Raw genomic sequence first — 21,280 nt, 5'->3', positions numbered from 1 at the left:
AGCAACAGGACGAGACCCGATTCAGATGGAAGAGGGGAAAGACCGAGGCCCTAATCTCTTATTTAATGTGATTTGCCCGGCCTCCCCTCCCAGCAGCCTAAGATAATGGTGCCGTCGGCGTGCTGGCAGGGAAAGAAGGCCCGGTGACCGTTTTGCTCCTTCCTGCCTGGACCTTCCTCGTTTTCCTCGTGCTCCAACGGCTCCAACGAGCCTCCCCTCCCCTCCCCCTCCCCACTCTCCACTCCCCACTCCCCCGAAGTGAACAGCGGCAGTGCTCCGAATATGTACCTAACGTGCCCCTCTCCCATGGCGCGCTTTCCCACTGTTCCATGCCCACGTCGCTTGACACCGAACGTTATGGCGGGGCACCAGGGTTCAGAAGGACCACAGGCCTACAGGGGCCATGCCAGGCCTACAGGGGCCATGCCATGCCTACAGGGACCAAGCCTCTGACTTCGGACGAGTCCATGCGGCTGTTTCTCTCGCCGCCCCCCGAAAGCTTGCGAAAACGTAGCTCACGACCAATTTTCCTACTCCGCCGGTCTCGAACACAGTCGAACAGGCAGAAGCAGCGAGCAAGATGGATGGGGCTTTGAACTGCAGATACGAGTTGTGCAGCTGTTACCTGGTCCTCGGGTTCGACCTACCCCTCCTCGTGTCGTTTGCGCACAAGGTCACGATGTCCCTCGAACACGGCCTGTCAGACTGGGTCTAGACACGTCGGATGCGAGTCGACGTGGCTCGCACCTCGGGCTGGCTCCACGATGGGTCAGAAACGGCGCGGCGCCAGGTTCCCGTCGGTAAGGTACCTGTTGTACACATATACAAGGCATGCATGTGGGCGCCCACACTCAGAGAGGCGCAAACAGAAAACATTTTTGTGTCCGCTTCGTGAACGGCATCCATGTACGGCAGTATTGGGCCCGAACCCCCTCTTTGCATGGTGATAATCATCACTCTCTTGCGGCTTTTGCTCGTTCGCTCAACAGCCACTCGTAACCTTGACGTCGAGAACAGCCGATTGTCCTCCCTGAACCGTTTCAATCGCCTTCTTCAACATGCCCTCGAGTTCCTCCGCATGGCCCACCCTCGCAGCCATCAGGTCACCACCCGCCGCTGCCTTGGCAATGCCTGCGTAGTCAGGCGATGGGTCAAAGGAAATGTTGATCTCCTCATTCGATACCTTAGCGCCAGCGCCGTCGGGATGAACGAGCAGAAGCGACCGCCGTGGTGCGTTCCAACCTGTCACTGCGTCAGTTCCTGCATCTCGGCTCCCACTAGCCTTATCGCACTCACCTTTGTTGTTCAAGACGATGGTCAAGATTGGAATGTTGTACCGCTTCGCAATCCAGTAGACGCTTCCTGGGACCGAGAACAAGAAGGTCCCGTCGCCCACAATCTGGACCACAAACTTGCCCCTGCCGCCGTTCTCAGCGGCACTCGCCAGCTTGATGCCCAGCGCTCCTCCGCCGGACCATCCTAGACCACCGCCGCCGCAGTTGATCCACGACCCAGGATGTACTGGCTGAATGTTGTCATGCACAAAGCCAGTGTTGGTCACCGCTTCGACCGCCCAAATGGTGTCGTCGGGGCAAAGGCGGCGTAGCTCTCGACAGAGGTGGCCAGTGCCGAACTCTCCATCCTCCGAGGGCTTCGTCTTTGCCTGAATCGTGGCTAGCCGTCGCTCGTACGATTCCTGCAACTGCATGCCACGGGTCTCGGCTTCCTTGCTGTTGAGCAGAGACGCCAATTTGTCTGACTTGAGCTGATCCGTGATCTGACCAACGGCGGCTAGGCTGTCTGCGCGGTACCTCGACTCGGCCTTGATGTAGAAAACAGGCATTTGCTGTTTCAACGGATCAACATCAACGTGGAAAATCCTTGCATCTTTGCGCGGGTGGCACAACGTGTTGACCCAAGGCACGTCGCAGTTCAGGACAAGTATGACATCGGCCGTCTTGATTGCCTCGTCTGATCCAAACCTGAGGCCGAGCCATGCGGGATGGTCTGCAGGGAAACACATGTCGCTTCCGCCAGTGTCCAGAACTCGCAGACCCTTGACCGCATTGGCCAGCTCGACCAGTGCGCCGGGGAACTTGTGATCCCTGCCGCCGTAGCCAGTGATGATTAGCGGTTCCTTGGCGCCGGCCAGCGCTTCGGCAATCTTGTCCACGGCCTTTGACGGCAGGCCGCCGAGCTCAACGGGATCCCATTCTTCCTGTGGGATGGAGTACGGCTCAATTTCAGCCTCCATGACTTCTCTGGCACCGCAGAGATATACCGGCCCTTGAGGATCCGACTTGGAGAATTGCAGAGCGCGATTCACCATTTGTTTCACATTGGTGCCAGTCTTGACTTCGCCCGAGTAGCGACAGTACTGCGCGAGAATCTGCTTCTGATCGGGCACATCCTGGATCCAATGGATATCTTGCCATTGTCAGCCTCAATCCCACGTTATCTGCAGGGGAAATTGGCGCACATACACTCGGTCCGACTGCCTCGGAGCTCGCCCTCCAATGTAAATGGAGAGAGACCAGCGAAAACAAAGACTGGGGCTCGGCCCGTGGAAGAGTTGTGCACAGCAGCGCCGAGGCCCTGAGTCCCGACGTCAACGTGGACAATAACGCATTGAGGTTTGCCCGTCAGCCTGGCGTAGCCGTCGGCCATGGACATGGCCACCATCTTGACCGCGTGTTAGTGCGACACGCCGCTAATTAGAATGGCGGCAGCATAGATGACCTACCTCATTGGGACAGGTAATCATGCGCGGGAACCGGCCCTTTTTCTCGCGTTGGCCTTTCACCATGGCTTCAATGATGCTTGGGTGATCGGAGCCTAGGTTTACAAAACAATGTGTGACGCCTGCATCCCAGAGCGCTTCGAAGAAGGCAAAAGAAGCAGTGTACATGGCGGCTGGCGCTGTCGAGGCATAGTTCCTGATCTGCTCGACCGCCAAACGCCTGGTATTATCCTCCTTTACAAGGATGCCGCGCTGTATGGGTGCTGGTATGGAGGAAAGTGCCAAGTGACGGGATCCAGATCGTGAAGTCGATCGGGTGGCGGAGGTTGATGCACACTTGATAGATCCTCGGCCGAAACTCTGCCCAGCGGTCGCCGGCGAGGGCCTTGACAGGCTGCGCAGGACGGACCCGCGGGGTAGTGGTCGGAAGGGCATAGCTAAGTTGTCCGATAGGGCCGTGACAGCCAGCACCTGACGGATACGGAACGCGGTGTGGGGGTTGAGGGAACGGGCGGGGGTGTGAGGGAGGGAAGTGAAGCATGTGCCTGGTGGCTTGATGTCCTGACGTCTTGGCACGAGGCCGCTTTCTCTCAGAGGACCAACTGTTCTGTACGGACGGACTCGGTGACGCTTCGGTGGACTTCCGAAGATCGTGACGTGGACCAGAACCTGTTAGGAGGGGATTGGGGGAAAGGAAAGTAAGAATTACGATCAACCAAGGGCGCCAGGCCAACTTATACGACCGGCGGGCAGGTCCGATGAAACATCCGAGACGGAAGGCGCAGGGCGCGGATTCGCGCGGGGCACAAAGACTGGCAATGGGTCATTGCCTTGAACAGAACGCAACGCAACGTCAGTGGCAGGCACGGGACCTTGAAGCTCGGAACGTTCCTTCTTCCCCAGCTTTTGCATCTTTGGGCGGGGAACGGCGACCCACCGCATTGGCTGGAAGAGGGCACGGATGACCTGTTTTGGGCATCACCCACCGCTTGGAATCGGCCACAGTCAATGACCTGGTACGACGTACTCGGCGGGGAATGTGTACAGTGAGATGCTTGCTGTCCGACCGTAGACTGCATCGCCATGTAGCCTATCTTTTTTGTCCTTCTTGTCTCTTTTCCTGGACCCCCATTATGCCATGTTTCTCGTTTTTGCTCGTACCTTAGCCCCCAAAAATGGGTGCTGCCTGTGACACTGCCGTGAGCCGAGACTTGCCGCCACTGGTACGAGGGCCAAGCAGTATATCAACCAAGGCGTCTTCCCCTCGGAGGGACGAGATGCCCAGCGTCCACTTTGTCGCTTCGGGGCCACTTGTGCGTGAATGCAACAATAGCGAGTATTGATTTACTCAAGCTGGACCGATTCTTGACAGAGACAGCTATGACGTGTTCAATTTGATGCTGGGACTTGAGAGATTGGGTCGGACAGGGTCCACCTTCAACATAGCCTCGGGATGGCTTCCAACATCAAGGCATAGGTTTGCGCAGCCTCGCGTTACAGTACATACGACCATACCTACTGGAGAACTCGGGATCCCGTCCGCTCTCCCATAGATAAGCCAGTAAGGGTCGAACTAGTAGTTGGGTGGGTGACCACCAGCGAATCCTTGATGTTGTATGTTTTTGGTTGCTCTTTTGATTGTGAATTCATTTTTGAGGTTGGTGGGAAAAGGGCGCCGAAGCTCGTGGTGGTTGGTGGTGATGCTTGGCTTGCGTTTTGAAACCGCAGTTTATATTCTTGATGTGTGAGGGAGCTTTGTATTGAGCTTTCATATTTTTCTCGGTTATATGTAGCTTCGCAAGAATTCCCCACTGGCAGCGTTTCTTCACCGATTTGCCTCTACCCTTGCAAACTGGTCAGAGTGCAGTCCATCTTCTCGCCTGCCACATGCTATGCTCATGTCTAGTCAGGCACCGAGCTGTGCTCCAGCAGTGCAGCGTCGTTTCCATGTTCTGTTGTACAGGTTCCCCAGCCAAAGACAACCCCGCAGTATACACTTTTCGTACATCCTCTCCACCGCCGATCTCCGAGCATCAGGTTCCTACGGCGCCTTGGTCCGCAGCTGCACGCCGTGCCACTGCTTCACCTTGTCGCCCAGCGCCTTGTTCACCATCCTCTGCTGCTTGAGCATGTTGGCGCCGCGGAAGTGTGCCGACGTGATGTCGATTGAGTACATGGAGCCGCATCCGCCGGAGACGTCGCGAACGTTGAGCTCGAGGGGCGCAAACTCGGCTACGAGCGTGTCCCAGATCCAGGCCTCGGCCTCGTCGAGGTAGTCGGGCTTCTCGAGTGCCGGCGGCGCGGCAGCGGCAGCACTGGCTTGGGAGTAGTGACGAGCTTGGGGCGCGAGGCGGGCGGGCTGTCTTTGGGCGGTGCGGAGGACTTGCGACTGGGAGAGTGTGGGGAGAACGCGGAACGAGGGTGCGGCGCGGAGGATGTGGGACGGCGAGGGCTTCGTGTGCGCCAGGGCCCGTTGGCAGAGTCGGCAGATCATGTTGAGTCTCGGCGTGGTTGACGTTCAGTGGGAGGTGGGATATCGTGATGGAAGGCGCTGGGGTGATGCAGGTTGTTGGAATCGTGGCGTGAGGTACGGGCAGGTAGTTCGCTTTGGGGAAGCTTCAGGCGCTGCAAGGCCAATTGCGAGAATCTCTTTACTCTGCCCGTGCCCGGCTGACGTCAAATGAGTGAGCTCCAATTGTTCAGCAGCCGATGGCCAGCCGAACTTGAGCCGAACTGAAAGGGGCAGCGCTGACTCAGCGAACAAAGCCCCCCGTAAAGTCGATGGCCTCCCTCAGTGCAATGCAGCTTCAACCTCGACATTTGTAAACACTCCACTTCAAAAACAGGAAGGCCTCCTCTCAGTTTATCCGTTAGGGAGCCAGCCAGGCTTCATATTTCCGTCCGGCTTCTAAAGTTGACTATCTCCTGAGCCCGAACTCGGCCACTCAGCGTCGAGCCCTCGTACCCCAGGACCCGCCCCCGTCGGACGCGGGGCCTGGATCGGCAATCCCCCGCAGTGCATCTAGCTGGGGTTGCTTCATCGTCTGTCTTTCCGTGTTATTGAGACCCCGGTCGTTGGGAAATTCCTCCAATCACCTCGACATGGACGATATAGACCGCTAGACAAGATGCCTACCCTTCGATATCAAATTGGCGGACCAAAGGAGAATGCAAGGCAGGGCTCGAGGTATATGAGCAGTATGCCGTCGTTACCTGCCAACCGGCCTGTTTAGTCTTGATTCTCTGGCACTCTCGACCTGCAGATTTTTTGAGCCGACTTAGAATGCATGCCCGATCTTTTCTGTGGGCGGCCCTCTGCTGTTGTGAGGCCGTTGTGGGACAGGCACCCCTCGCAACAACTGTCAACGGCACCTACCAGGGCGCCCACCTCTCTTCCTGGGACCAGGATGCTTTCCTGGGCATCCCTTTCGCTCAACCTCCCATCGGGGATCTGAGATGGCGCTGGCCACGAAGCCTCAACGAGTCTTTCACCGATGTCCGAGACGCGACAAAACAGGGATACAGCTGCATGCAGTATCGCGGCAACTTCGACATGTCCGAGGACTGCCTCACCCTCAATGTCGTTCGACCATCCGGCAAACAGGAGAAGCCTCTTCCTGTACTCGTTTGGATCTTTGGCGGTGGCCTCTACACTGGCTCCATTGCCGATCCCCAGTACAACCTGTCTGGCATTGTCAAGGTCAGCCAAGACATGGGTCAACCTGTCATCGCTGTCGCCATGAACTACCGTCTCAACATGTACGGCTTCCTGCAAACGCCGCAATTGTTGGCTGAAGGTTCAAGCAATGCCGGTCTTCTCGATCAGCGACTTGCTCTCCGCTGGATCCAAGAAAACATCGCCGCATTCGGTGGTGATCCCGATCGCGTTGTTATTTGGGGTGAAAGTGCCGGAGCCCAGAGCATCGCCTACCACCTCTTCAGTTATGACGGGCGCGATGATGGCCTCTACAGGGGCGCAATCATGGAGAGTGGCGGTCCGACCGGCGCTCAGGTGCAGAACCTGCCTTACTATACCGTTCCTGTTGAGAACCTGACCCGCTCGGTCGGGTGTTGGACGGCCTCGAACCAGTTGGCGTGCCTTCGCGGCCTGAGCCAGGAGGCTCTTTTCGCTGCCCGCCCCAGCCAAGTGTGGAACCCGCTCATCGATGGAGACTTCTTGACTGGATACCCAAGCCAGCTGATGCCGGGAGGAAGCTTTGTCAAGGTCCCGCTGCTTATTGGACACAACACGGACGAGGGTATCAACTTCAGGCCGACCTCGCCGAGACCCGAGACGGCAAAGGACCTCCAGAATGCATTTGCTAGCTGGCGATCCTATTCACTATCATCTCCAACCATTCGTAAACTCCTCGAGCTTTATCCCGATGACCCCTGCGATGCGCCGCCACACGCCATCACCAACTGCAGCCGTCTGCCCGCCTTATCGAGGGGCTCACAGTGGCGTCGAGGAGCAGATATCGGTGGCGACCTAGTCATGATCTCCGGTCGCCGCAAGATGTGCGAGCTATATGCTGGACCCATCGGAGAGTCGCAGCCTGTTTACAGCTACCGCTTCGACCAGCGACTCTGGAATCGCGCCGAAGTCGATGGTGTGCAGCACTTTGACAATGTCGCCTTTAGCTTCCAGAACATCTCCGGACTACTGGGCGCATCGCCCACGTATGACTCTCACGTCAAGCTGGCCCGCACAATAGGACAGGCGTACGTGAGATTCGTCTACAACCTCGACCCAAACCCTGCCTGTCGCCATAATGCGACGGACGTCATGGCCTTGCCCAAGTGGCCCCGGTATGATCTGGACAAGCCGGTCAACATGGTTTTGAATGCTACAGAAAATCATCTTGAAGACGACACATACCGCAAGGAGGGTATGGCGTACATTAACTCGCCCGCTGTTGCTAGGGAATTGCTCGCCTAAGTGAAAGAGGTTGATCGCATGGAATAGTGAGGAACGACCTTCGTCAGGTTAAAGAACAGGCTCGCTAGCGGGCAACATACTACGACATAATACAATCACCTGCATCATACTGCATCTTCTCGATTTTCATGCATGCTCGGACTCTCTGCTGAGTACACGGACATAACGAGTACTACAACTGTATCATATGCCGAGCCAGCGAATTCTTGACAGGCAACGCAGACTGCGGAAACAAATTTGGTCCTCCCCCAGAGACCATGCAAGCTCACATAGTCGATAATACCCAAGTCGAGTAAGCTCCTCGCACGAAAGATGTCTTAGGCAGACGAACAACAACAACACCACATAAAATTAACCACCCAAATAAGCTTAAAAACGTAAACCCTGGCCCAAACCCTGGGACGCCGAGCGACTTGATCAAGCGACACGGACCTCTTTTATGGACAGGACAACGAAACACGATGATTGGGGCTGGTGAGTCCTCGGAGCCTGGGCATCCAACTGTCATGGGTGAGCCGTCAGCATATCGTCACCAAAAGAATTGTACGCCGGCATTGGCCCAGTTCGGCTAGGCAGCTTCGCTGGCTCACCAGCATTGGGCATTCGTTTGATACCCACAGGGTCATCCAGGTCCAGCCGCAGCCCTATGGGCCTTCGAGCTTACTTGACCAAGCCCTGGGCATTGACTGACGATGCCATTCTGGGAGAGTCACAACAATAATTTCCCCATCTCGCCAATCGACAGGATACTTTTGCCCCTGCTGGCATCCAACCGCCGTCCTGGAAGCCCAGTGGACGCTCGGTAACTGGGAGCACCCGTCCCTGATGTGGTTTGGAAATCTGGCCGTCTCCTGTTGCATCCATTTGGATACAGGGATTCATGCTCCTCTATTACGGTATCTGGCACCGCTTACCACACCACAGGATTCTTATCGCAATGCTGATGATAGCGCCTCGATGTGAGGCTCGGCGCAGACATGCGACAACAGTTGAGCCCCCGCTTGCTCTTGTAATGCATAATGAAGTCCGCATGTGAATGCATCCGGAACCTTCGGGGTCGCGGCTGAGGTAACCCTCTATCCCAGCTCATCCTCAATCACCCGGTGCGCCTCGATTTCGTCGTGGCAGAGTGGCAGATCCTGCAAGTCTCACCCCCAGTCTCTTTCACGCTTGGCTCTCACGAGCCCAGTCATCATGCTCTCCTGGGTTTCGACATGTATACCGTGCCGTTAGGCACCGATCAAACCTTAGTTATTACCTTAAGTCTAGCATTTTGTCACATACCATATGGTTCGCAGCAACTTCTTTCTTTCTCTACTCGCAGCGGCTTCGACCGTTGTGAGCGCTGCCCCCCACTCGCAAACAATCCTGGGTGCGTACCTTGTTGAATTTGAGCATGATGTTGTAAGTACATTTTCTTGGAGTGGTGCCAAAGGCTAGTCTCCGTCACACTCGCTATTCGTAGACGACAGCCTGAACGTTGCAATTGTTCATCCAAGGAGACGGCGGCAGGCCATAAAGCTTATGAGGGGCATGCAATCAGAAGGAGGGGTCTGAATTACAATTTATCTCACGGCACTTCGATTCACTTCAGAGATCTCGACATGATGGAGGAGAAAGCTACTGAGCTGGGGAAGATGGCCGGTGTTAGGTCAATCCGCACCTTAAAAGAGTATCGCCGGCCCGACGACACGATCATATGGACCGGCAACAGCGGGCAAGAGTATCAGAAGTGTCGGAAGCGTGATACACAAGAAGGCGGCCGTGATCATGACGCTTTCACTCCACACCTTATGACACAGTTCGACATGCTTCGAGACGCAGGTTACACATGAAAGGGTTTCAAAATCACGGTTATCGATACTGATGTAAGTACTTGACGCTACAAAACCATCGGGCCGGGCACAATAAGGAGAAAGCTGACGAGCTGCAGATCGACTTCAAGCACTCTGCTCTTGGAGGCTGCTTTGGAAAGGGTTGCATCGTGTCATACGGTCATGACTATGTTGACGGTGACAACGTTGAGGAGCCAACCATGGACTGCGACGGGCATGGCACCCACGTCGCTGGCACCATCGCAGCTTAAGCAAATTCGCCTGGCTTCACTGGTGTTGCTCTCGATGTAACTTTGGGATACTATAAGGTCTTCGGCTGCAATGACACGGCTCCCGGTGACGCTATAGCTGCAGCTTTCGCCCAGGAATTCAAGGACGGAAGCGACATCATTTTCCTTCTCTTGGGGGTGATCAGGTTTGGTCTCAAGAAGAGAATTCTGTCATCGTGCAGCGTATCGTTGAGGAAGGAGTGCCCTGCGTCATTGCGGCGGGTAACTCAGGCGCATCGGGACTTTTCTTTGCCTCTGGGCCAGCTGATGGCATCGGTTCCATGATTGTCGTTTCTTTTCATAATATAGACATACCTCAGCTACTCACAGAGTCTACATACAGCATCGATGACGATAGCGAGGTCGACTTTAGCTAGCATGAGGGCGCCCCTGCTGCGTGGGCTGATGTGGAGTTTCCCCTTTACGCGACGAACCTTGACACCGAGGTGTTTGATGATGCTTGCGACCCTCCCCTTCCGACACTCCTGATTTGAACAACCGCATTGTTCTGATTCGCAGCGGAACTTGCACGTATGACGAGAAAGCTGCAAATTCTGCCGACAAGGGTGCTAAGTACATCATGTTCTACAACAACGCACTTGGCATCGAGGATGTCTCGTCGACTCATGCTCGGATTCTTGCAGTGGCCATGACCCCTGCAGAAGAAGGCGAGTATTGGTTGCAGGCTCTAGCGGCCGGTTCCAAGGTGACCCTTTATGTGACCGACCCCATCGAGTCGGACACTGTCCTTCAGCATGGTAATAACACCATAACTGGAGGCTTTGCCAGCACCTTCACATCATGGGGTCCCACGTGGGAGGCTGAACTGAAGCCGCAGTTCGCTGCACCTGGAGGAAATATTCTATTTCTCTGGCCAAGAGCATTGGAGAGCTGCGCCGTGTTCGGTGGCACATCGATGGCCACTCCGCTCGTGTCTGGTATTCTTGCTTTGATGACCGAAATCCGCGGACATCTTGATCCAGTCGAACTCACCAATATATTTGCTGCCACAGCCAAGTCTCAATTCTTTAATGATGGAAAGCAGGCTTCCAGCCAACTCGCACCCGTTCCCCAGCAGGGAGCTGGCTTGATCCAAGCGTACGGGGCTGCTTCCATCACCACCATCCTCAGCGTGTCGAGTCTCGCTTTCAACGATACGGAGCACCTCAGCTCGTTGTTATTCAGCATCGAGAACATTGGAGATGCAGAAGTTACCTACACACTTGACCACCGTCCTGTCGCCATGGCCTACACCTTTGCTGCAGGTACCGGCCGCGCAGACACTTTCCCCAACGAGCTGACAGACGATTATGCGACTCTCCACTTCAGCAAGCCTGTCATCACTGTCAAGGCGGGAATAGAGGAGAAGGCCACGGTGTCTCTCGACCTTCTACAGCATGTCGATAACACTCGCTTACCTGTGTACTCTGGCTATATTGCGCAGTACGGTATGATGACAAGGTGTTGCACCTCCCCTACATGAAGACAGCCGGCAGCATGCGAGAGGCGCTTGTGCTAGCAAGTGCCAATGGTTTCGTCTACAGGGAACAGACGCCAACACGATCCATCGCCAATGCAAGTTTCGCTATTCCTGCGCAGGACACAGCCGATCATACCCCACACACTCCCCCCGTCGTCAATCTCGAGTTCATCCTGGGTACCAGTGTGTCGTATCTAGAGGTCATTCCCGTCGGCAGTCACGATGAAGGGCTCACGTACGAGTTCCTCGACGTCAGGACCATGGGGACTGCGGTGCCCGCACTCCGATGGATCACGCGCCACACCAACGTGCTTCTCACTTAAGATGGCCAGCTCGAAAGTGAGAAGTATGCCCCGGCCGGTCGCTACAAGTTTCATGTCAAGGTGCTGCGTATTTTTGGCGACGTAGAGGATCTCAACGACTACGACACGATCGGGACGGCCGCGTTCTCCATCAGGTACGAGGCGCGCCGCGGTTGACGGCAGCTATTGGGCTTGTCTTGAAGGTGTCACTATGTTGTCTGGTAGCATTAGGAGTAGACCTGGAGCTTTGGCTCCTGATTTTTGGGTTTTTATTCGGCGTTCATCTAGATTGTTGGTGTCTTTTTTTCCTTTCTTTTTTGGCATGTATGCATGGGCTGAGAATAGATATTGAGTGGGTCTCGACCATCTTTTTCCCAAGGGAAGCGCGCTGTCTAATGATGTGGCATGTCAACGGTTCCGAGCAAATTTTGCCGCCTGTCTCAAGGACTGTGGTCCCATCACGTCCGCGGCTGAGCCCGATATTTGGGAAAGGACATGACAGAAAACTTTAAAAACAAGCAAACGGTTCGCCGCTGAGACACAGCTAGTCCCCTGGAGAAGGGGAACGCCAACGGCGTCAAGGAAAATGTCGACACTCAATCGGGAAGCAAAAGAAAGCGGACATCGGTGGGAGTATCGAGACATGCGACCCAGCTGCCGCTCCGGCGGGACCGGCTCTCAGTCCCTAGCGCGAATCGGCCGTTGTAGCTTGGCGCTGGCAAATGAAACCAAATCGATATTGTGCAGGGAACAGGGACTTGTGGGTGGGTTGGTGTCTTGGTCGAGAGGGTGTGAGGGCTATTTACTGGGTAAATCCGATTCTCCGGGACGAGAGCTGAAATAGGAGCGGGTTGGTAGATGGCCCAACAGCTTGGAGGGGGTGCTCTGTGTGATGATGACATGCATGGACGCTGGACCACACGGCAATTCGATGTGGTGTGAAGGCCAGCAATACACTTGCACCGCTGGCTTCTAACAGCAGATGCATCATCGTCAGAAAGTCCCCACTGCGACAGTTTAGGTGAAATGCGGGACAGTTGATCTATTCCTCTCTTGGCTCTCCAATATGTACCCTGGAGAAACATGATCTGCATTGTTCCAGAAACGCTATTGCTATAAGCTGTAGTTTGTCCTGGCAGTGCCTACGCCGTTTTCCTCGTTCCCGACCAAGATTGTCACCTGTTGATACAGTAAATGACTCAACGCCGATAGCCTATGTGGCAACCCAGATGAAATCGCCTGTCGTGGGGTCCTGTTGTGCCCATCCGCTGACGATGATCGCTCCCCTCCTCTATATCCATTTGTTTTGCCTGCTTGCCATGATCCCTGGCATGTGATCAACCAAATACCTATCCATACATGACGCATCAACGTTCCATTACAATACTCAGCTGCTTACGCGAAGTCTCTCTCCCAGTTTGTCTTCGGCCGTTACCCCATCGAGCATGAGTAGTTCTCACGTCGGCGTACTTGGGATATCGCATCCACTTTGCCTCAATTTGCGCAGCAACGACCTCTCTTCTGATGCTAAGTAAGAAGAATGAGCATGGTTGACAAGCGACTACCAGACTGTGCATGCAATTGGAGGACGGGGTGAGCTTACTTGGCCTCTGCACCGCAACGGCCTCTGAAAACCCATAGAACAGCTCCGTCTCGGCTTGTTCGATCATGGTCGCGTTGTCCGTGTCTCCATCATCGTAGTTGACGCGATATACATCTACACGGATGGAGTACACGCCGGCATATGTGAGCGCTAGGTCCGGAAAAGCAAAGGCAACAGACTGTTGCCTGCTACCGGAGCCACGGTCTTCGACGGCATAGCCTGTCGCAACCAGGGCGCCGCCTAACTGGCCGTCGAGTACTCGCCCTTGGTCGTCGAGCAGTGCTGCTGTCGCGAAGAGGTGCGTGTTGTTGTGGCGGCCGCCGGCGCGGACATGCGTTTGGGCGACGACAGGTGGATATATGGGCCGGCAGGTCTGGGTCTCTGTCGGCGGTTGGACGGCTATGGAGACCATGGCGGCAGAGATGTTGCCAGACTGGCTAGAATACCTGCAGGAATAGCAGAGGGATGCGAGTTGCCCGGGAGGACCGTTAGAGACGTCTTGAGCGTAACAGGAGGCTCGGTGGTGGCGCGAGCAGGGCTCGGTGTGGATAACGCGCTTGATCGTGTTCATGTCCATGGTAGCGGGCGCAAGGACGAGTTTATTTAAAGTTTAGGAAAATAATCAGGTACCATGGGCGTGGGATGGAAGGGGTCGAAGAGGACGATGAGAGAAGAGCAGCATCAGGGGGGGAGCGGGAAGGGTGGGGGCATTCGGCGGGACCGGTCTCGCGGGTCGATGTGATGGGGCGGCTCCGTTGCATGTAGATGGAGGCCCGGCTACCGAAGTCTGTCGTCACCAAAGGCCAGCGCCACCGATACACGCCCGGTCAAAGAGACTGCCAATTCTTCTCATAGAGAGCCCGAAAATTATCGGAGACGCTAAGAGATAGTCGGGCCTTGTCGAGAGAAACGGGGCGGCGGGATGGTGGTTCTGGAGTGCCACAGTGAAAGCAAGGTCCGGAGCGGAAGGCTGGCAGCCCAATGGGCTGATTGTGGAATGTCAAAGTCAGACAGTCGTGGCAGCAAAGAGCAGGGCGACAATGTACTGGTCGGAGAGATGGATTGAGGAGGGGGAAAAGGAACGCTGCGCGGCTGCGTAAGGACTAAGCGAGAGCAGTGTGGGTGCAGCCTGGGCCATTTCTCCAAGGGAGTATGATGTGTTCCTCGGGTTTCGACCGGTGTGGCGGGTCGGTCCAGATGCAAGATGAGATCTATCAGAGATGCTAGGTAGAAAGTGTGTTGCGGAAGGATGACCAGGGCGAAGAGTAGAGAAGAGAAGAGATATCGCGGAGGAAACAGAAGCTCCGGATTGGACTACGCAAGGCAACAGGATCGTGCCTTGTTTCCAGGAGATCAGCTGTTCCCGAGCCTGCTGGATCGACTGCTTGGATGCTACTGGGGTGCGTTCCTGCGGCTGCGATCTCACGCAGATGGCCAGGTTCTCCCAAATACATGGGACAAAGGATGGGCTGAGGCAGGGGGACCAGAAGCATTGATTCACCCGACTGATTCTTCGCGACGTCCTTGTTGCCTCTTCGACTTGGCACTTTCCTCTCAGCCTTAGATTTGGCGCTTGCTTGATTTGGGTAACGACCTCAGAACGATAAATCTGAGTGATCCGTCCATTTGGTATGGTAACGTCGATGCATACAGGGGCAGCAACTGGACACCAGAATCAAAAACCGGGAGCCTCCCCGGGAGGAAACCCTCCAGCATCAGATCAGCACTCGGCGCCAACGCGGATCAGTAATCGCATGTAGTGCCTAATCAGGAGCGAGTGCCAGGACCCCTTGTCGTAAGGACAGGGATGACGTGGTGGGGCCACTCCAGCTCATCCAAGGGCGACGGAGTGAGGTGAGATCTGGTACAGATGCTGTTGGTTTAGCGCATGTTTCTCGGGTACCACAATGGGCCTATGGAGAGTTGAGGCAGGACGGCTTTGAGAAAGGTTCTAGGCTAACCACGTTGTGCGACCACCAATATGCTTCGCAGCATGCTTCGTGAGCCTGTGGCTCGGTCGTTATCATCGAGATAGATGACTCGAAGTCTGGGAAGCCCTTGAGTCTCTTTTGGGTCCCACGGAACACAGAATGAGGCCGGTCGAGAAGAGAGAGGTGTTATGCTGTGCCACATAGCCTAAAACGGGGGCTTGGTGGAATAAGAAAATATTAGCACCCTCAGAATGACGAAGAGAGAGAAGGCCAGAAAGCAAGACTCGGCCCGACGCGGTCAAAATGAGGTGACAACAAGAGACCAGTGTCTATCTGGTGACGCTACCCGATGTTCCCGACATGTTGCAACCTGCAATCTACAAGCATGCCGGAGAAACTTCACTCGGCTGGCAGCCGGATCTGATCTCAACATGACGCCTTACAAAGTCAGTGGTAGGGCAGAAATGCGTAGGTGTAACAGGTGACAGGACCATTGCGCGAAATCTTTCTCGAACCTATTTTAAGCTGTGTCGCACAGAAAGTGAACCTGCTGCAAAGTAATCAATCAATTGCATCTGCACGATTGTGAGCCCACATGTTGCAGCCAACGATCTGGCTCCCCATGAGTACCGTCATGTCGTCTGTCTTGCTCATCATGGGCGTCACATGGAGAGAGATGGCGCTGATGGGGCGTTGGGGGTCATCGCTCAGAGCCAATGGCCTAATGGATGGTGTCGGAGGCCAGTCGCTCAGAGAAACCATATCCTTGACCCTTGATGCATAATCTCACGCCTCCTCACTACACGCCAGCCTCGCGGGTCCTCCACCTTGGCCACAAGCTGTACGAAGGGACTCAGGGCATTGCAAATTGACAGAATTTCATTAGAAATCTCTTTTCACCTGTCTGTACTCTGGAGACAAGCAGAATTCGACATGTCAGTTTTGGCGGAAGTCCGCAGGCTGTATGTAGCAAAAGAAAAGACGCGCGGTATTGCAACCCTGGCTTTTGCACTGTTTCACATCATCCAGGCCTCGGGTAAGGCACAAGGATGGGAGTTGCAAGGGGTGCAGTGGATGGACCATCTGCTCCTGGTCGTTGTAGATGGTGGTCGTCGATGTCGGGTCTCAAGATCGCGTCTTCCTGCTGTTGGTCCGAACGGGGGAGATCGCGCCGGAAAATAAAGGGCGGGCGATCTGGGTACGGATCTTTAGTAGCCTCAGATCTTACCTTAGCTCCCGCCCTTTAGGCCCTAGCTCACACCTTTGTAATCACGTCCTTGCATCGTACAAAGCCACGAAACATGATCGAGCCGCCTGGAGCTTCAACGGCGGGGCGAATCTCCGTTGCGACGCTTTGGGCTTCGCAACCCTAACACCTTCCTGTGCGATGTCACCGAAGACAAGCCCGTCCCCAGGATCCGTGAAGTCGGAACTAGGTCCGACTCCGCGCTTCGAGCCGTCATGAATTCCAGGTTCGGGACCGACCATTCATCTCCATTTGTGGCAACCCACAGGGCCGCATACGGACGTTTTGCTTCAGGCTGCGTAAAGCAGCCAATTGTTATTAGGTCCATGATTTGCCTAGAGCTTTGCCCATTTGCCCATGGGCTGCGAAGCTTCAAAGACCCTTGCCCTTCGACGGAGCAACGAAAACCAGTAGCACCCTGAATGTTTCTCTCCACAGACCAAGCTCAAGAATGGATCACGCCCCCGCCCTAGTTTCATCTGCTCCCTCAAGCTTGGGTCGCAGACAGTTCGCAGCGCAAGGCTCACTGCATATGTAGCTACTTAGCTCGTCCTCGCCTTACCGGGGAACCAGGGCATGACGTTCCGTCATGCCGGTCATATGCACATGCTTACCGCACGTCTCGGCCAGCGAACCGAGATGGGAACATCCCTGGAATGCCGGAGTAAGAGTTCGAGCTCGCCATTAATGTCTCATTCGATCATGTAAGCGACCTGGACTGTGTCCTGTAAGATCTCGTGCCAAGGGCGTATGGACATGTATTCATTATTCGCGGTGACGCTCTATATCCTGATCCCCTTAGGTCCCTTACGCACCAAGAACGATCTGGTGCGTCGCCTTCTTCTCAACCTCGTCATCGAAGATGTTGACATCCCAGGTAGGAGAGTCTGCGTCAGGTCAGTTCAGAACAGAAGGCTAGCATGGAAAAACATGGAAACTTACAGCGCAGAGGAATGTTGTATCGCACGGGGTTCTCGCCAATCTTGCTGACGGCGGCGAAATCCTCGTCGGAGAGCTTGATCTCCTGGAAGTTGGCTGCGATGCGCGAGGGGGTTACAGACTTGGGAATGACACTGTGGCCACCGATCTGGGCCCACGCGAGCCTATTATCCCCATGTTAGTACATACACCTTGATTGCAGGGAGCGTGTCAAAACTTACAGAACTTGTGCGGGGGTCGCGGAGTTCTTCTCGGCAACGGCCTTGATAGTGTCATTGACGAGAAGGAGCGGCGCGTCAATGCTGTTGTTGCCGAATGCCTAAATCCTGGTTAGCCATTGCATCCTTCCAAAAGAATCATGGCGAGATCAACTGACAGAGTAGGCAGTGATGTGAATGTTCTTCTCCTTGGCGTACTTGATGACGGTGTCATTCTGCTGGAGAAGAGGGTGGCGCTCGATCTGGTTGACGACGGGAACCACGCCAGTGGCGCTGATGACCTTCTCAAGGTGCTCGACCGTGAAGTTGGAGACGCCAATGTTGCGGACCTTGGACTTAGGCAGATCAATCAATGCTATTCTCGTCAGAAACAGTACGGCATCGAGGTCTCGGGAATATGCGTACCTTTCCAGGTGTCGACAATGGACACGTCGTCGTCGACAGCGACCGCCTTGCCGTTCTCGGAGGCGGGGAAGAGGTTGTCAGCGTCAGCAGCACCGTCGCGCTTGAATGCGACAGGCCAGTGGATGAGGTAGAGCTGCACGCTGTCAGCGACATTATTCTATTGCCCTGCTACAACGAAGTGCCGAACCACGTACGTCAAGGTAGTCAAGTTCAAGCTCCTTCAGAGTCTGATCAAGGGCGGCCTCGACATATTCGGGACGGTGAGAGCTATTGATCAATTAGTTCCGAGTATCAGCAGAAGGTAGTCGGAATGCCGTAGGTGTTGTGCGAGCACATACTTGTTCCACAGCTTGGAGGTCTGAGAGATCCATCAGTCAGCATCAATCCTTGGTTCCTAGAGGCCTGGAGCATCTGCGGGCACTCACAATGAAGATATCCTCGCGCTTGAGTCCCGGAATGTCCTTGTAGGCCTTCTTGATGCCTTCGGCGACCTCGGGCTGGTTCTGGTAGATCTTGGCGAGATCCTGTGACTACAGTTAGCAATCTTGCTGCGCGCCAGGAAATCATTGATCCAAGCGAGGGGCCCTACAAGATGGCGGTAGCCAGCCTTGAGGGCTTCGTAGACGCCCACGGAGACCTCGCCAGGAGACGACTGCCAGGTGCCGTATCCCAGCGTGGGGATCTGCGCGCCGGTGTGGAATGTAGCCTTGGTGCCGAACGACATGTTGGTAGTGGTTCTTGGGGTTGCTGAAAGGTGACTGTGTGCTAATTGATATCAGAGTTGTCTTCTCTTTGGCTCCTGTAATGAGAAATATCGTCGAGATGTGTGTAGTGAGGGGTGGGCTTCGGAACGAGTGAGGGGCACAAGGTTCTTATTCCGCTGCCCCTACGTTGTATTGCTCCATACAAAATGGACGTACGAGGGGTCGCTCGAGCTCGTGGACCCTGATGAACTCATCGATGATCTCACTTGGCCCCAGATGCATGATCCCGCCACTGCCCATCACGCAGAAAGCGGAGCCTGCATCGGATGGAAATGGCCGATTGAGGGAATTCCGCCGGCTCCATCTGGTGCACCGAACGAACAGTGCTGCCCTCAGGCCACCAGAACACGGACTCCGTACCCGGCAATTCTAGGTGCTGTGTCTGCCTCTTTTGTGTCTCAACGCTGTGCCAAACGTAATGAATGAATAAGGCTCCAAGATTCCGTGAGAGCCAGAAGCAGCATGTAGGCCGGTCATAACGGACAGCGCCTGAACTCATGTCGCTAACGGTTTGCAAGCACATACGGCGCGCCGTGATGAACCCTGATGGGTAGCATCGGGACTAAAGAGGGGTAACAGGGAGTCGCAAGCTCTATCTCTGCGCTTGGGTTGGCGTCATAGGTGTCGCGTATTGTTCGAAGGATCGCGAGATTCAGTGACTCATGAGTGTTAGACACCCTAGATTGCCAGACAAAGGTACATCAGCTTGCAATGTTGCCGTGTGATCACGCAATTGCATGGAGCCAGAGGCTCAGTAATTGAAACGGACCCCCTAGCACTTGATCATTGGAACTGCCTAGCTTCATTAGCTGCATGCCTAATTGGGGTCGTGAGGACACCAACAAGAAGGGTTGATGATCGGTGTGAGTGAATTTTGAAAGATTATAATTAACAAAAGCGGCGACGTCTAGCACATACGACCATACCTGCTGGAAAGCTCGGGATCCCGTCCGCTCTCCCATAGATAAGCCAGTAAGGGCCGGATTAGTAGTTGGGTCGGTGACGACCAGCGAATACCTGGTGTTGTATGTCTTTTGTTTCAATTTCGTTTTGTTTTCTCTACCCTAATGAGCAAGTCGATATTTCGACCATTCACTTTAATAAATCATGCTGTGAACTGATCTTAGGCGCCTTAAGGCAGGATTGATGCCCTCATGGGTGAATATTATGATGCTTCTTGGTAGAGCGAAGGGGTCTATCGCACGTGGCCCGTAAGTAATAGACAATATCTACCTGCGTTGTAATACATCTGATTTCTGGCCCTGCGCAGTCCTTTGAATACATGTTCTCCGAGTTCTTAGCCCCTAACTGTCCCTTGTCCCATGGCTCCGCAGGGGGCCTCCTGACACTTCTCGGTGCGCAAAGAACATTCTTTACCGTGCTGAACTTACCTCTGTCCCACGGAAATCTCGCATCATGGCCACTTTCATTTTTTGCGGCGTCCATTATACAACCAGCTTGGTTCGGGTCTCATCTGTCGTAGCGTTCGGTCACTGATGTTGTTTGTGCGGATTACCGGGGCGATATGTTGCACCTCGTGACCGCGTTCTCGCTCTAAGCCAATAGTCTTAGGCCCCATCCTGTTGCCCTCTGACCTTCTTTCCTTATTGCGTTGAATGCATACAGGTTGTCACGAGGCGGCTGCGGCGCCAGGACCGAGAGGGCGCTAATTTTGGAGGCTTCGCACCACGATAGCTTATCCTGATGGATGGAAGAGGATCATGACCTTTCCGTTAACTGGTTATCCAAAATTCGGGGGTTCAAAAGATATTCCTCTGGTAATTCAATTGCAGAATGAACCTTGATCTCTATGACAAAAGGTCAAGGGCGCTGAGTTGCGGCCAGAATATTTCTCGATGATCACTTTCTGACCCCTAATCATCGCAATAGTCCTACACTGAAATGATTGAAACTTGTCAAAAGAAGGTGCTCCGCGTTTCCATGATTTCTCAGCTCCTGGTATGGCCCATTTCCTCATCCATTTTGTTTCCAATACCTGCTGAACAGTCATGCGATCGCAAGGACAAAACTTCAGCATGCCCCTGATCATCTCAAAGATGGCTTCCCTTTCGTCATCAGCAATCATCTCCATACCACTCTCTCTCCGCGGTTACTGTATGCTATCTTCCACTCGTTGTTCGAATGTCCATACCTCTCTACCTGGCTTTGGTCTTCCATTCCCATCAAACGACTCTGTCTTTGTATTGGCTTGCCACTTCTCTCACCACTCATCTGGCAGAGGCCCCACGGCATCAATTCAAGCTGCGGCAGCGCATTCTGGCCCAAAGAACCTTGCAGCAAGAAACGGTTTCACGCCGAGGATTGCCCATATCATGCAGCCAAGACTCCAAACGTCCGATGCGAAGGTCAATGGCTGTGTAGGTTCAAACCTAGCCTCGGATGGTCTGATCTCGAGAGGGATATACGACTCAAATCGCCATTTGTCGATTCCTGGACTGGATAAAAAGTTGTGCCAAAGTCGACGAAAAGGATTTTCGATTCACCGAACGAAATCACATTGCTTGGCTTTCCCATCCAAATCGGAGCGTACACGCGTGAAGGGACACCCGGCAATGAGAGTGGCCGATTACTCTTCCGACACAACAGGC

The 21,280-nt window shown here is 54.5% G+C and overlaps 6 protein-coding genes across 6 annotated transcripts; 2 read left to right on the top strand and 4 right to left on the bottom strand.

Annotated features, from left to right (window-relative positions):
* Window positions 1-982: 982 nt before the first annotated feature.
* Window positions 983-2,806, bottom strand: D7B24_009478 (uncharacterized protein; the record flags this gene model as incomplete). Its single annotated transcript, XM_028643551.1, has 4 exons — window positions 983-1,242; window positions 1,297-2,427; window positions 2,484-2,682; window positions 2,744-2,806. The coding sequence occupies 4 exons, from the start codon at window positions 2,804-2,806 to the stop codon at window positions 983-985; spliced, it is 1,653 nt and encodes a 550-aa protein (XP_028492878.1).
* A 1,975-nt stretch (window positions 2,807-4,781) lies between these two features.
* D7B24_009477 (uncharacterized protein) lies at window positions 4,782-5,234 on the bottom strand (the record flags this gene model as incomplete). The annotated part of the gene is made up of 1 exon (XM_028643550.1): window positions 4,782-5,234. One exon carries the CDS (start codon window positions 5,232-5,234, stop codon window positions 4,782-4,784), a length of 453 nt encoding a protein of 150 aa, XP_028492877.1.
* Window positions 5,235-6,023: 789 nt separating this feature from the next.
* D7B24_009476 (uncharacterized protein) lies at window positions 6,024-7,679 on the top strand (the record flags this gene model as incomplete). Its single annotated transcript, XM_028643549.1, has 1 exon — window positions 6,024-7,679. The coding sequence occupies one exon, from the start codon at window positions 6,024-6,026 to the stop codon at window positions 7,677-7,679; it is 1,656 nt and encodes a 551-aa protein (XP_028492876.1).
* A 1,604-nt stretch (window positions 7,680-9,283) lies between these two features.
* Window positions 9,284-11,742, top strand: D7B24_009475 (uncharacterized protein; the record flags this gene model as incomplete). The annotated part of the gene is made up of 4 exons (XM_028643548.1): window positions 9,284-9,330; window positions 10,303-11,231; window positions 11,303-11,535; window positions 11,596-11,742. 4 exons carry the CDS (start codon window positions 9,284-9,286, stop codon window positions 11,740-11,742), a joined length of 1,356 nt encoding a protein of 451 aa, XP_028492875.1.
* Window positions 11,743-12,932: 1,190 nt separating this feature from the next.
* D7B24_009474 (uncharacterized protein) lies at window positions 12,933-13,745 on the bottom strand (the record flags this gene model as incomplete). Its single annotated transcript, XM_028643547.1, has 1 exon — window positions 12,933-13,745. The coding sequence occupies one exon, from the start codon at window positions 13,743-13,745 to the stop codon at window positions 12,933-12,935; it is 813 nt and encodes a 270-aa protein (XP_028492874.1).
* Window positions 13,746-17,152: 3,407 nt separating this feature from the next.
* Window positions 17,153-18,631, bottom strand: GLD1_2 (mitochondrial glycerol dehydrogenase Gld1; the record flags this gene model as incomplete). Its single annotated transcript, XM_028643546.1, has 9 exons — window positions 17,153-17,232; window positions 17,288-17,448; window positions 17,506-17,603; window positions 17,661-17,857; window positions 17,908-18,040; window positions 18,102-18,174; window positions 18,246-18,265; window positions 18,333-18,431; window positions 18,497-18,631. The coding sequence occupies 9 exons, from the start codon at window positions 18,629-18,631 to the stop codon at window positions 17,153-17,155; spliced, it is 996 nt and encodes a 331-aa protein (XP_028492873.1).
* Between the last annotated feature and the right edge of the window lie 2,649 nt (window positions 18,632-21,280).

The sequence above is a fragment of the Verticillium nonalfalfae genome (assembly GCF_003724135.2).
Source record: "Verticillium nonalfalfae strain VnAa140/NRRL 66861 chromosome Unknown scaffold_95, whole genome shotgun sequence".
Taxonomy (NCBI): Eukaryota; Fungi; Ascomycota; class Sordariomycetes; order Glomerellales; family Plectosphaerellaceae; genus Verticillium; species Verticillium nonalfalfae.
Note: the sequence above shows the minus strand (reverse complement) of the source record. Positions and strands in the feature narration are given on the sequence as shown.